This window comes from Hyla sarda, chromosome 7, assembly GCF_029499605.1.
Source record: "Hyla sarda isolate aHylSar1 chromosome 7, aHylSar1.hap1, whole genome shotgun sequence".
NCBI lineage: Eukaryota > Metazoa > Chordata > Amphibia > Anura > Hylidae > Hyla > Hyla sarda.
The window spans coordinates 2,536,037-2,551,547 of NC_079195.1; the positions used below are offsets into that span (position 1 = coordinate 2,536,037).

The 15,511-nt window shown below is 43.7% G+C and overlaps 1 protein-coding gene across 1 annotated transcript in view; it reads right to left on the reverse strand.

The window, feature by feature from the left end:
* Positions 1 to 1,137: 1,137 nt before the first annotated feature.
* LOC130282638 (T-box transcription factor TBX10-like) overlaps positions 1,138 to 15,511 on the reverse strand; it is a 73,336-nt gene continuing 58,962 nt past the window's right edge. The window contains exons 5-7 of the mRNA XM_056531085.1: positions 3,812 to 3,967; positions 3,477 to 3,601; positions 1,138 to 1,263 (exon numbers count right to left, since the gene is read on the reverse strand). Coding sequence (XP_056387060.1) covers positions 1,194 to 1,263; positions 3,477 to 3,601; positions 3,812 to 3,967 — 351 coding nt within the window. The 3' untranslated portion in view covers positions 1,138 to 1,193. The remainder of the gene's footprint in view (positions 1,264 to 3,476; positions 3,602 to 3,811; positions 3,968 to 15,511) is intronic.

A 15,511-nucleotide genomic window follows, 5' to 3' on the forward strand; every position in this document is an offset into this window, starting at 1 on the left:
ATAAACTGAGCTCAATAATACCAGTATGCAGTAAGCTTCTCCTTGTATCTACAGCCATGATGGGGTAGATTACTGCATACTGTGCATACACTGAGCTCAATAATAACAGTATGCACTATGCTTCTCCTTGTAGTAGCTGCAGGTAGACTGTGTTATCATTGTCAATGCAGGAGATATAGGGTTCCCCCCTTTTCATATAAGTTTCATATAGTTAGAGCGTAACCACCACCATGAAGTGAACTAGCATTAGATCCTCTTGGTCATTCCTGCTCCTCGCCCCTCATATATATATTATTTTTCAGGAAAACTATTATAGGGATCCTATGTTTAAAAGCAGCTTATAGGACTAAACCAGATCAGTTAGTTGTGCAAAGAGGTAACAAGTCAAGAAAGCTTAAAGAGGTCCACCAGATGAGTGCAGACACGGAGGGCCACCAGATGAGAGCAGACATAGAGGTCGACCAGATGAGCGCAAACACAGAGATCCACCAGATGAGAGCAAACACGGAGATCCACCAGATGAGAGCAAACACAGAAGTTCACCAGATGATAGCTGACACGGAGGTCGACTAGATGACAGCCGACACAGAGGTCTACCGGATGAGAGCAAACACAGAGGTCGACTAGATGAGATCCATCACGGAGATCCATCAGATAAAAGCAGACAGAGGTCGACTAGATGAGAGCAGACATGGAGGTCCACCAGTTGAGAGCAAGCATGGAGGTCCACCAGATGAGAGCAAGCATGGAGGTCCACCAGATGAGAGCAAGCATGGAGGTCCACCAGATGAGAGCAGACATGGAGGTCCACCAGATGAGAGCAAGTATGGAGGTCCACCAGATGAGAACAAGCATGGAGGTCCACCAGATGAGAGCAAGCATGGAGGTCCACCATGTGACAGCAGACACAGAAGTCCACCAGATGAGAGCAGAAAACACGGAGGTCTACCAGATAACAGGAGACACAGAATACATCGAATGAGAGCAAAAGGTCCAAAAGATGAAAGTAGACACGAAGGTCCATTGGATGAGAACAGAAGACATGGAGGTCCACTAAATGAGAGCAGGCACTGATGTCCAGCACAGAATTCATCATGTCTATTCATGGATGATCTTGACGCACTCGGCACAGCACCTTCCTGACAAAAACACTAACACTTGGAGGTGCAGTTATTGTGGGTATACATAAGACATTATGGTTCTGCAGGATGCCTAAAGTGGGTTTCGGAACATAGCGTGGGGTGAGAGTCCATATTGTGCCATCTGCAATAGAAATGAAATGTATAAGAATATTAATATGGTATAAAAAGCATATTCAGTCAGTCCAGAGCGTATTTAGCCAGCACCTTGTACCTGCTCCATCGAACAAGTACCAACCTTAAAGGGGTACTCCGCCCCTAGACATCTTATCCCCTATCCAAAGCATAGAGGAGAAGATGTCTGATCGCGGGGGTCCCGCCGCTGGGGACCCGATCTCGGCTGCGGAACCCCAGACATCAGGTGCACGGAGCAAACTTTGCTCTGTGTCGGATGACTGGCGATGCGGAGCGAAGGCTTGGGACATCACGACCACGCCCCCTCATTGCAAGTCTATGGGAGGGGGCGTGACAGCCATCATGCCCCCTCCCATAGACTTGCATTGAGGGGTGTGGCCGTGATGTCACAAGCCTCCGGCGCTGCACCCGATGCTCTAAACGAATGTTGGGTGCAGCAGGGAGATTCTTTGGATAGGGGATAAGATGTCTAGGGGCGGAGTACCCCTTTAAGGCCTAGAGGTTTTAACATAATTAATATATGGCCAGTACGGGGCAGAATTAGTGTTATGCTGGTATTTTCTCAAATCAAGCGAGAAAGAACAAATACATAAAGGTGCGCTCCTAGTGTAGTAAAAATACGAAATCCTGTTATAAAATCTAGTTATTGGTTCACTCACCATCTAAAGTTACATATATATATATATATATATATATATATATATATATTTGGGCGCTGCTCATCCCAAGAAATATACAATTACACCTCAGTTATAATATACCAGAACTCATACCAAAGTTTATTAAAATACTTTAAAAATCCATGGCAAAACATTTAAGTGTGTATCACGCGTTTATATTGGCCTAGATGACGGTGCCCGTACACCTTACACTAAAAGGGTATTGCGCTGGAAAACATTTTTTTAAATCAACTGGTGCCAGAAGGTTAAACAGATTTGTAAATTTTATTTTTTTTTAAAAATCTTAATCCTTCCTACTTATCAGCTGCTGTATACTCCAGAGGAAGTTCTGTAGTTCTTTCCAGTTTGACCACAGTGCTCTCTGCTGACACCTCTGTCCGTGTCAGGGACTGTCCAGAGTAGGAGCAAATCCCCATAGCAAACCTCTCCTGCTCTGGACAGTTCCTGACATGGACAGAGGTGTCAACAGAGAGCAGTGTGGTCAGACTGGAAAGAACCACACAACTTCCTGTGGAGCATAAAGCAGCTGATAAGTACTGGAAGGATTAAGATTTTTATATAGAAGTCATTTACAAATCCTTTCTGGCACCAGTTGATTTAAAAAAAAATGTTTTCCACCCGAGTTCCCCTTTAAAGTTCATGGAAAATGAGGATTTTAGTTGTAATTACATTTTGAGGCGACAATTATTCGCGAATGAAATTTTTTTCCGTTTCAGACTATCTTTCAGGAAAGAACATTCTCAGTGTCTGGTTGTAGGTAAAGACACTTTACCGGAGGATCTGGTGGTGATACCTTATCAAGGGAGAAATGTTTTTTGGTTGGAAGACCCCAGGTTGTTGTACATAAGATGAATATAGATAAAGCATTAGATTACTGGGTCCCAATCTGGTATGGAGGGTCAGCGCAGTGTCAGCAAGCTAAAGTAGGGTGGAGGCTTTTAAGACGTCTTCTGAAGGTTACAATGGTGAAAAGGCATTTGATGTGTTGGATAATAAGAGAAAGGGGGATTCAGAGGAAACATATTGGAGATAAGTGTGTGAGGAGAGGACACGAGGAGAGCAGAGAGAGATTGGATTAGAGATGTATGAAGAAAACAGATTGAGGGCCTGACATTATGTAGAAGGAGGAAAACAGGTCCAGAAGGAGGAGGACAGAGTAATGTAGAAGGAGGAGGGCGGAGTAATGTAGAAGGAGGAGGACAGGTCTAGAAAGAGGAGCACTGAGTAATGTAGAAGGAGGAGAAACAAAGTAATTTAGAAGGAGTAGGACAGGTCTAGAAGGAGGAGGAGCACAGAGTAATGTACAAGGAGGAGGACAGGTCTAGAAGGAGGAGCATCGAGTAATGTAGAAGGAGGAGAACAGGTGTAGAAGGAGGAGGACAGCTCTAGAAAGAGGAGGAGCACAAAGTAATGCAGAAGGAGGAAAGGTCTAGAAGGAGGAGGAGCACAGAGTAATGCAGAAGGAGGAGGACAGGGTATAATAGAAGGCAGAGGACCTAAATATGACATATTTGTTTATTACCTCTCAGGAGAATCCTTGACATGTATTTTGACCGGTGCTGGAATACGGGACAATAACCATTCATCACCGTCAACATCCCGAAAACCCTTGGCAAATGGGTTGCTGGCGATCTTCAGCTGTGTGATCTGAGGGGACATGTATATATTTATATATATGAGTAGATGATTTATTGGCTGGGTGTCTTTTGGGTGGATCAGTTATCGGATCCACATTTATGAGACTTGTCCAGAACGTCCTGAAGCTGAATCCATAAACATATAAGACTGACAATGGGCCCCTCATAGGCGTCATGTGACCCTGTGGATCCCAGCCTGGTTCATATACATTTCACTTACTCGATGATTCTGATAGGCTGTCACAGCCGTAAACTGAGTCTCTGGGAAGATGAAGGATACGAAGTTCTGTGCGGCGCGAGCTTCACCACCTTGATGGCGATCAGAGAGCAGGATATGGAGCCGTGGCTGGTACCGATGCATGGAGTTCAGGATTATCTGCAGAGTCAGAACATAATATCACAAGATCGGGAAAATGTTCTTTAGATTTCCACTATTTCTTAAAACTTTTAAGTCTCAATGTGCTAAACACTACAAAAGGAGCGCGCAGTACCCATTGTATTCCCTTCTCATCTGTATACAGGACCGCCTATGTACTAAACATTACTAAAGGAGCGTGCATAGTACCCATTGTATTCCCTTCTCATCTGTATACAGGACCACCTATGTACTAAACACTACTAAAGGAGCGCGCATAGTACCCATTGTATTCCCTTCTCATCTGTATACAGGACCGCCTATGTACTAAACACTACTAAAGGAGCGCGCATAGTACCCATTGTATTCCCTTCTCATCCGTATACAGGACCGCCTATGTACTAAACACTACTAAAGCAGCGTGCATAGTACCCATTGTATTCCCTTCTCATCCGTATACAGGACCGCCAATGTACTAAACACTACTAAAGGAGCGCGCATAGTACCCATTGTATTCCCTTCTCATCTGTATACAGGACCGCCTATGTACTAAACACTACTAAAGGAGCGTGCATAGTACCCATTGTATTTCCTTCTCATCCGTATACAGGACCGCCTATGTACTAAACATTACTAAAGGAGCGTGCATAGTACCCATTGTATTTCCTTCTCATCCGTATACAGGACCGCCTATGTACTAAACATTACTAAAGGAGCGAGCATAGTACCCATTGTATTCCCTTCTCATCTGTATACAGGACCGCCTATGTACTAAACACTACTAAAGGAGCGTGCATAGTACCCATTGTATTCCCTTCTCATCTGTATACAGGACCGCCTATGTACTAAACATTACTAAAGGAGCGTGCATAGTACCCATTGTATTCCCTTCTCATCTGTATACAGGACCGCCTATGTACTAAACACTACTAAAGGAGCGTGCATAGTACCCATTGTATTCCCTTCTCATCCGTATACAGGACCGCCTATGTACTAAGAATTGCTAAAGGAACTTGCATAGTACCCATTGTATTCCCTTCTCATCCGTATACAGGACCGCTTATGTACTAAACATTACTAAGGGAGCGCGCATAGTACCCATTGTATTCCCTTCTCATCCGTATACAGGACCGTCTATGTACTAAACTCTACTAAAGGAGTGTGCATAGTACCCATTGTATTCCCTTCTCATCCGTATACAGGACCGCCTATGTACTAAGCATTACTAAAGGAGCGTGCATAGTACCCATTGTATTCCCTTCTCATCCGTATACAGGATCGCCTATGTACTAAACATTACTAAAGGAGTGTGCATAGTACCCATTGTATTCCCTTCTCATCTGTATACAGGACTGCCTATGTACTAAACACTACTAAAGGAGCGCGCATAGTACCCATTGTATTCCCTTCTCATCCGTATACAGGATCGCCTATGTACTAAACACTACTAAAGGAGCGCGCATAGTACCCATTGTATTCCCTTCTCATCCCTATACAGGATCGCCTATGTACTAAACACTACTAAAGGAGCGTGCATAGTACCCATTGTATTCCCTTCTCATCTGTATACAGGACCGCCTATGTACTAAACATTACTAAAGGAGCATGCATAGTACCCATTGTATTCCCTTTTTCTCATCCGTATACAGGACCGCCTATGTACTAAACATTACTAAAGGAGTGCGCATAGTACCCATTGTATTCCCTTCCCATCCGTATACAGGACCGCCTATGTACTAAGCACTTCTAAAGGAGCGCGCATAGTACCCATTGTATTCCCTTCTCATCCCTATACAGGACCGCCTATCTACTAAACACTACTAAAGGAGCGTGCATAGTACCCATTGTATTCCCTTCTTCTCATCCGTATACAGGACCGCCTATGTACTAAACATTACTAAAGGAGCGTGCATAGTACCCATTGTATTCCCTTCTCATCCCTATACAGGACCGCCTATGTACTAAACACTACTAAAGCAGCGTGCATAGTACCCATTGTATTCCCTTCTCCTCTGTATACAGGACCGCCTATGTACTAAACACTACTAAAGGAGCGCGCATAGTACCCATTGTATTCCCTTCTTCTCATCGTCTGTATACAGAACCGCCTATGTACTAAACACTACTAAAGGAGCGTGCATAGTACCCATTGTATTCCCTTCTCATCTGTATACAGGACCGCCTATGTACTAAACATTACTAAAGGAGCGCGCATAGTACCCATTGTATTCCCTTCTCATCCGTATACAGGACCGCCTATGTACTAGACATTACTAAAGGAGCGTGCATAGTACCCATTGTATTCCCTTCTCATCTGTATACAGGACCACCTATGTACTAAACACTACTAAAGGAGCGCGCATAGTACCCATTGTATTCCCTTCTCATCCGTATACAGGACCGCCTATGTACTAAACATTACTAAAGGAGCGTGCATAGTACCCATTGTATTCCCTTCTCATCCGTATACAGGACCGCCTATGTACTAGACATTACTAAAGGAGCGCGCATAGTGCCCATTGTATTCCCTTCTCATCCGTATACAGGACCGCCTATCTACTAGACATTACTAAAGGAGCGTGCATAGTACCCATTGTATTCCCTTCTCATCCGTATACAGGACCGCCTATGTACTAAACACTACTAAAGGAGCGCGCATAGTACCCATTGTATTCCCTTCTCATCTGTATACAGGACCGCCTATGTACTAAACATTACTAAAGGAGCGTGCATAGTACCCATTGTATTCCCTTCTCATCCGTATACAGGACCGCCTATCTACTAGACATTACTAAAGGAGCGTGCATAGTACCCATTGTATTCCCTTCTCATCCATATACAGGACCGCCTATGTACTAAACACTACTAAAGGAGCGCGCATAGTATCCATTGTATTCCCTTCTCATCCATATACAGGACCGCCTATGTACTAAACACTACTAAAGGAGCGCGCATAGTACCCATTGTATTCCCTTCTTCTCATCCGTATACAGGACCGCCTATGTACTAAACACTACTAAAGGAGCGTGCATAGTATCCATTGTATTCCCTTCTCATCCATATACAGGACCGCCTATGTACTAAACACTACTAAAGGAGCGCGCATAGTACCCATTGTATTCCCTTCTTCTCATCCGTATACAGGACCGCCTATGTACTAAACATTACTAAAGGAGCGTGCATAGTACCCATTATATTCCCTTCTCATCTGTATACAGGACCGCCTATGTACTAAACACTACTAAAGGAGCGCGCATAGTACCCATTGTATTCCCTTCTTCTCATCCATATACAGGACCGCCTATGTACTAAACACTACTAAAGGAGCGCGCATAGTACCCATTGTATTCCCTTCTCATCCGTATACAGGACCGCCTATGTTCTAAACACTACTAAAGGAGCGTGCATAGTATCCATTGTATTCCCTTCTCATCCCTATACAGGACCGCCTATATACTAAACATTACTAAAGGAGCGCGCATAGTTCCCATTGTATTCCCTTCTTCTCATCCGTATACAGGACCGCCTATGTACTAAACACTACTAAAGGAGCGTGCATAGTATCCATTGTATTCCCTTCTCCTCTGTATACAGGACCGCCTATGTACTAAACACTACTAAAGGAGCGTGCATAGTACCCATTGTATTCCCTTCTCATGCGTATACAGGACCGCCTATGTACTAAACATTACTAAAGGAGCGTGCATAGTACCCATTGTATTCCCTTCTCATCCGTACACTGGACCGCTTATGTACTAAACATTACTAAAGGAGCGCGCATAGTACCCATTGTATTCCCTTCTCATCCGTATACTAGACCGCCTATGTACTAAACATTACTAAAGGAGCGCGCATAGTACCCATTGTATTCCCTTCTCATCCGTATACAGGACCGCCTATGTACTAAACACTACTAAAGGAGCGCGCATAGTACCCATTGTATTCCCTTCTCATCCGTATACAGGACCGCCTATGTACTAAACATTACTAAAGGAGCGCGCATATTACCCATTGTATTCCCTTCTCATCCGTATACAGGACCGCCTATGTACTAAACACTACTAAAGGAGCGCGCATAGTACCCATTGTATTCCCTTCTCATCTGTATACAGGACCGCCAATGTACTAAACACTACTAAAGGAGCGCGCATAGTACCCATTGTATTCCCTTCTCATCTGTATACAGGACCGCCTATGTACTAAACACTACTAAAGGAGCGTGCATAGTACCCATTGTATTTCCTTCTCATCCGTATACAGGACCGCCTATGTACTAAACATTACTAAAGGAGCGTGCATAGTACCCATTGTATTTCCTTCTCATCCGTATACAGGACCGCCTATGTACTAAACATTACTAAAGGAGCGAGCATAGTACCCATTGTATTCCCTTCTCATCTGTATACAGGACCGCCTATGTACTAAACACTACTAAAGGAGCGTGCATAGTACCCATTGTATTCCCTTCTCATCTGTATACAGGACCGCCTATGTACTAAACATTACTAAAGGAGCGTGCATAGTACCCATTGTATTCCCTTCTCATCTGTATACAGGACCGCCTATGTACTAAACACTACTAAAGGAGCGTGCATAGTACCCATTGTATTCCCTTCTTATCTGTATACAGGACCGCCTATATACTAAACACTAAAGGAGCGTGCATAGTACCCATTGTATTCCCTTCTCATCTGTATACAGGACCGCCTATGTACTAAACATTACTAAAGGAGCGTGCATAGTACCCATTGTATTCCCTTCTCATCTGTATACAGGACCGCCTATGTACTAAACACTACTAAAGGAGCGCGCATAGTACCCATTGTAGTCCCTTCTCATCCGTATACAGGACCGCCTATGTACTAAACACTACTAAAGGAGCGTGCAGTACCCATTGTATTCCCTTCTTATCTGTATACAGGACCGCCTATGTACTAAACACTAAAGGAGCGCGCATAGTACCCATTGTATTCCCTTCTCATCTGTATACAGGACCGCCTAAGTACTAAACATTACTAAAGGAGCACGCATAGTACCCATTGTAGTCCCTTCTCATCCGTATACAGGACCGCCTATGTACTAAGAATTGCTAAAGGAACTTGCATAGTACCCATTGTATTCCCTTCTCATCCGTATACAGGACCGCCTATGTACTAAACATTACTAAGGGAGCGCGCATAGTACCCATTGTATTCCCTTCTCATCCGTATACAGGACCGTCTATGTACTAAACTCTACTAAAGGAGTGTGCATAGTACCCATTGTATTCCCGTCTCATCGTCTGTATACAGGACCGTCTATGTACTAAACACTACTAAAGTAGCGCGCATAGTACCCATTGTATTCCCTTCTCATCCGTATACAGGACCACCTATGTACTAAACATTACTAAAGGAGTGCGCATAGTACCCATTGCATTCCCTTCTCATCCGTATACAGGACCGCCTATGTACTAAACATTACTAAAGGAGTGCGCATAGTACCCATTGTATTCCCTTCTCTTCCGTATACAGGACCGCCTATGTACTAAACATTGCTAAAGGAGTGTGCATAGTACCCATTGTATTCCCTTCTCATCTGTATACAGGACCGCCTATGTACTAAACACTACTAAAGGAGCGCGCATAGTACCCTTTGTATTCCCTTCTCATCCGTATACAGGATCGCCTATGTACTAAACACTACTAAAGGAGCGCGCATAGTACCCATTGTATTCCCTTGTCATCTGTATACAGGACCGCCTATGTACTAAACATTACTAAAGGAGCGTGCATAGTACCCATTGTATTCCCTTCTCATCCGTATACAGGACCGCCTATGTACTAAACATTACTAAAGGAGCGCGCATAGTACCCATTGTATTCCCTTCTCATCCGTATACAGGACCGCCTATGTACTAAACATTACTAAAGGAGCGCGCATAGTACCCATTGTATTCCCTTCTTCTCATCCGTATACAGGACCGCCTATGTACTAAACATTACTAAAGGAGCGTGCATAGTACCCATTGTATTCCCTTCTCATCCCTATACAGGACCGCCTATGTACTAAACATTACTAAAGGAGCGCGCATAGTACCCATTGTATTCCCTTCTCATCTGTATACAGGACCGCCTATGTACTAAACATTACTAAAGGAGCGCGCATAGTACCCATTGTATTCCCTTCTCCTCTGTATACAGGACCGCCTATGTACTAAACATTATTAAAGGAGCGTGCATAGTACCCATTGTATTCCCTTCTCATCCGTATACAGGACCACCTATGTACTAAACATTACTAAAGGAGCGCGCATAGTACCCATTGTATTCCCTTCTTCTCTTCCGTATACAGGACCGCCTATGTACTAAACACTACTAAAGGAGCGTGCATAGTATCCATTGTATTCCCTTCTCCTCTGTATACAGGACCGCCTATGTACTAAACACTACTAAAGGAGCGTGCATAGTACCCATTGTATTCCCTTCTCATCCGTATACAGGACCGTCTATGTACTAAACTCTACTAAAGGAGTGTGCATAGTACCCATTGTATTCCCGTCTCATCGTCTGTATACAGGACCGTCTATGTACTAAACACTACTAAAGGAGCGTGCATAGTACCCATTGTATTCCCTTCTCATCCGTATACAGGACCGCCTATGTACTAAACACTACTAAAGGAGCGTGCATAGTACCCATTGTATTCCCTTCTTCTCATCCGTATACAGGACCGCCTATGTACTAAACACTACTAAAGGAGCGTGCATAGTACCCATTGTATTCCCTTCTCATCCGTATACAGGACCGCCTATAAACTAAACACTACTAAAGGAGCGTGCATAGTACCTATTGTATTCCCTTCTCATCCATATACAGGACCGCCTATATACTAAACATTACTAAAGGAGCGCGCATAGTACCCATTGTATTCCCTTCTCATCTGTATACAGGACCGCCTATGTACTAAACACTACTAAAGGAGCGTGCATAGTACCCATTGTATTCCCTTCTCATCCGTATACAGGACCGCCTATGTACTAAACACTACTAAAGGAGCGTGCATAGTACCCATTGTATTCCCTTCTTATCTGTATACAGGACCGCCTATGTACTAAACACTAAAGGAGCGCGCATAGTACCCATTGTATTCCCTTCTCATCTGTATACAGGACCGCCTATGTACTAAACACTACTAAAGGAGCACGCATAGTACCCATTGTAGTCCCTTCTCATCCGTATACAGGACCGCCTATGTACTAAACATTACTAAAGGAGCGCGCATAGTTCCCATTGTATTCCCTTCTTCTCATCCGTATACAGGACCGCCTATGTACTAAGAATTGCTAAAGGAACTTGCATAGTACCCATTGTATTCCCTTCTCATCCGTATACAGGACCGCCTATGTACTAAACATTACTAAGGGAGCGCGCATAGTACCCATTGTATTCCCTTCTCATCCGTATACAGGACCGTCTATGTACTAAACTCTACTAAAGGAGTGTGCATAGTACCTATTGTATTCCCTTCTCATCCGTATACAGGACCGCCTATGTACTAAGCATTACTAAAGGAGCGTGCATAGTACCCATTGTATTCCCTTCTCATCCGTATACAGGATCGCCTATGTACTAAACATTACTAAAGGAGTGTGCATAGTACCCATTGTATTCCCTTCTCATCTGTATACAGGACTGCCTATGTACTAAACACTACTAAAGGAGCGTGCATAGTACCCATTGTATTCCCTTCTCATCCGTATACAGGACCGCCTATGTACTAAACACTTCTAAAGGAGCGCGCATAGTACCCATTGTATTCCCTTCTTCTCATCCGTATACAGGACCGCCTATGTACTAAACATTACTAAAGGAGCGTGCATAGTACCCATTGTATTCCCTTCTCCTCTGTATACAGGACCGCCTATGTATTAAACACTACTAAAGGAGCGTGCATAGTACCCATTGTATTCCCTTCTCATCTGTATACAGGACCGCCTATGTACTAAACATTACTAAAGGAGCGTGCATAGTACCCATTGTATTCCCTTCTCATCTGTATACAGGACCACCTATGTACTAAACACTACTAAAGGAGCGTGCATAGTACCCATTGTATTCCCTTCTCATCTGTATACAGGACCGCCTATGTACTAGACATTACTAAAGGAGCGCGCATAGTGCCCATTGTATTCCCTTCTCATCCGTATACAGGACCGCCTATCTACTAGACATTACTAAAGGAGCGCGCATAGTACCCATTGTATTCCCTTCTCATCTGTATACAGGACCGCCTATGTACTAAACATTACTAAAGGAGCGTGCATAGTACCCATTGTATTCCCTTCTCATCTGTATACAGGACCACCTATGTACTAAACACTACTAAAGGAGCGTGCATAGTACCCATTGTATTCCCTTCTCATCTGTATACAGGACCGCCTATGTACTAGACATTACTAAAGGAGCGCGCATAGTGCCCATTGTATTCCCTTCTCATCCGTATACAGGACCGCCTATCTACTAGACATTACTAAAGGAGCGTGCATAGTACCCATTGTATTCCCTTCTCATCCATATACAGGACTGCCTATGTACTAAACACTACTAAAGGAGCGCGCATAGTACCCATTGTATTCCCTTCTCATCCGTATACAGGACCGCCTATGTACTAAACATTACTAAAGGAGCGCGCATAGTACCCATTGTATTCCCTTCTCATCCGTATACAGGACCGCCTATGTACTAAACATTACTAAAGGAGCGCGCATAGTACCCATTATATTCCCTTCTCATCTGTATACAGAACCGCCTATGTACTAAACATTACTAAAGGAGCGTGCATAGTATCCATTGTATTCCCTTCTCATCCCTATACAGGACCGCCTATATACTAAACATTACTAAAGGAGCACGCATAGTACCCATTGTATTCCCTTCTCATCTGTATACAGGACCGCCTATGTACTAAACACTACTAAAGGAGCGTGCATAGTACCCATTGTATTCCCTTCTTATCTGTATACAGGACCGCCTATATACTAAACACTAAAGGAGCGTGCATAGTACCCATTGTATTCCCTTCTCATCTGTATACAGGACCGCCTATGTACTAAACATTACTAAAGGAGCGTGCATAGTACCCATTGTATTCCCTTCTCATCTGTATACAGGACCGCCTATGTACTAAACACTTCTAAAGGAGCGCGCATAGTACCCATTGTATTCCCTTCTTCTCATCCGTATACAGGACCGCCTATGTACTAAACATTACTAAAGGAGCGTGCATAGTACCCATTGTATTCCCTTCTCATCCGTATACAGGACCGTCTATGTACTAAACTCTACTAAAGGAGTGTGCATAGTACCTATTGTATTCCCTTCTCATCCGTATACAGGACCGCCTATGTACTAAGCATTACTAAAGGAGCGTGCATAGTACCCATTGTATTCCCTTCTCATCCGTATACAGGATCGCCTATGTACTAAACATTACTAAAGGAGTGTGCATAGTACCCATTGTATTCCCTTCTCATCTGTATACAGGACTGCCTATGTACTAAACACTACTAAAGGAGCGTGCATAGTACCCATTGTATTCCCTTCTCATCCGTATACAGGACCGCCTATGTACTAAACACTTCTAAAGGAGCGCGCATAGTACCCATTGTATTCCCTTCTTCTCATCCGTATACAGGACCGCCTATGTACTAAACATTACTAAAGGAGCGTGCATAGTACCCATTGTATTCCCTTCTCCTCTGTATACAGGACCGCCTATGTATTAAACACTACTAAAGGAGCGTGCATAGTACCCATTGTATTCCCTTCTCATCTGTATACAGGACCGCCTATGTACTAAACATTACTAAAGGAGCGTGCATAGTACCCATTGTATTCCCTTCTCATCTGTATACAGGACCACCTATGTACTAAACACTACTAAAGGAGCGTGCATAGTACCCATTGTATTCCCTTCTCATCTGTATACAGGACCGCCTATGTACTAGACATTACTAAAGGAGCGCGCATAGTGCCCATTGTATTCCCTTCTCATCCGTATACAGGACCGCCTATCTACTAGACATTACTAAAGGAGCGCGCATAGTACCCATTGTATTCCCTTCTCATCTGTATACAGGACCGCCTATGTACTAAACATTACTAAAGGAGCGTGCATAGTACCCATTGTATTCCCTTCTCATCTGTATACAGGACCACCTATGTACTAAACACTACTAAAGGAGCGCGCATAGTACCCATTATATTCCCTTCTCATCTGTATACAGAACCGCCTATGTACTAAACATTACTAAAGGAGCGTGCATAGTATCCATTGTATTCCCTTCTCATCCCTATACAGGACCGCCTATATACTAAACATTACTAAAGGAGCACGCATAGTACCCATTGTATTCCCTTCTCATCTGTATACAGGACCGCCTATGTACTAAACACTACTAAAGGAGCGTGCATAGTACCCATTGTATTCCCTTCTTATCTGTATACAGGACCGCCTATATACTAAACACTAAAGGAGCGTGCATAGTACCCATTGTATTCCCTTCTCATCTGTATACAGGACCGCCTATGTACTAAACATTACTAAAGGAGCGTGCATAGTACCCATTGTATTCCCTTCTCATCTGTATACAGGACCGCCTATGTACTAAACACTTCTAAAGGAGCGTGCATAGTACCCATTGTATTCCCTTCTTCTCATCCGTATACAGGACCGCCTATGTACTAAACATTACTAAAGGAGCGTGCAGTACCCATTGTATTCCCTTCTTATCTGTATACAGGACCGCCTATGTACTAAACACTAAAGGAGCGTGCATAGTACCCATTGTATTCCCTTCTCATCCGTATACAGGACCGCCTATGTACTAAACATTACTAAGGGAGCGCGCATAGTACCCATTGTATTCCCTTCTCATCCGTATACAGGACCGTCTATGTACTAAACTCTACTAAAGGAGTGTGCATAGTACCCATTGTATTCCCGTCTCATCGTCTGTATACAGGACCGTCTATGTACTAAACACTACTAAAGGAGCGCGCATAGTACCCATTGTATTCCCTTCTCATCCGTATACAGGACCACCTATGTACTAAACATTACTAAAGGAGTGCGCATAGTACCCATTGCATTCCCTTCTCATCCGTATACAGGACCGCCTATGTACTAAACACTACTAAAGGAGCGCGCATAGTACCCATTGTATTCCCTTCTCTTCCGTATACAGGACCGCCTATGTACTAAACATTGCTAAAGGAGTGTGCATAGTACCCATTGTATTCCCTTCTCATCTGTATACAGGACCGCCTATGTACTAAACACTACTAAAGGAGCGCGCATAGTACCCATTGTATTCCCTTCTCATCCGTATACAGGATCGCCTATGTACTAAACACTACTAAAGGAGCGCGCATAGTACCCATTGTATTCCCTTGTCATCTGTATACAGGACCGCCTATGTACTAAACATTACTAAAGGAGCGCGCATAGTACCCATTGTATTCCCTTCTCATCCGTATACAGGACCGCCTATGTACTAAACATTACTAAAGGAGCGCGCATAGT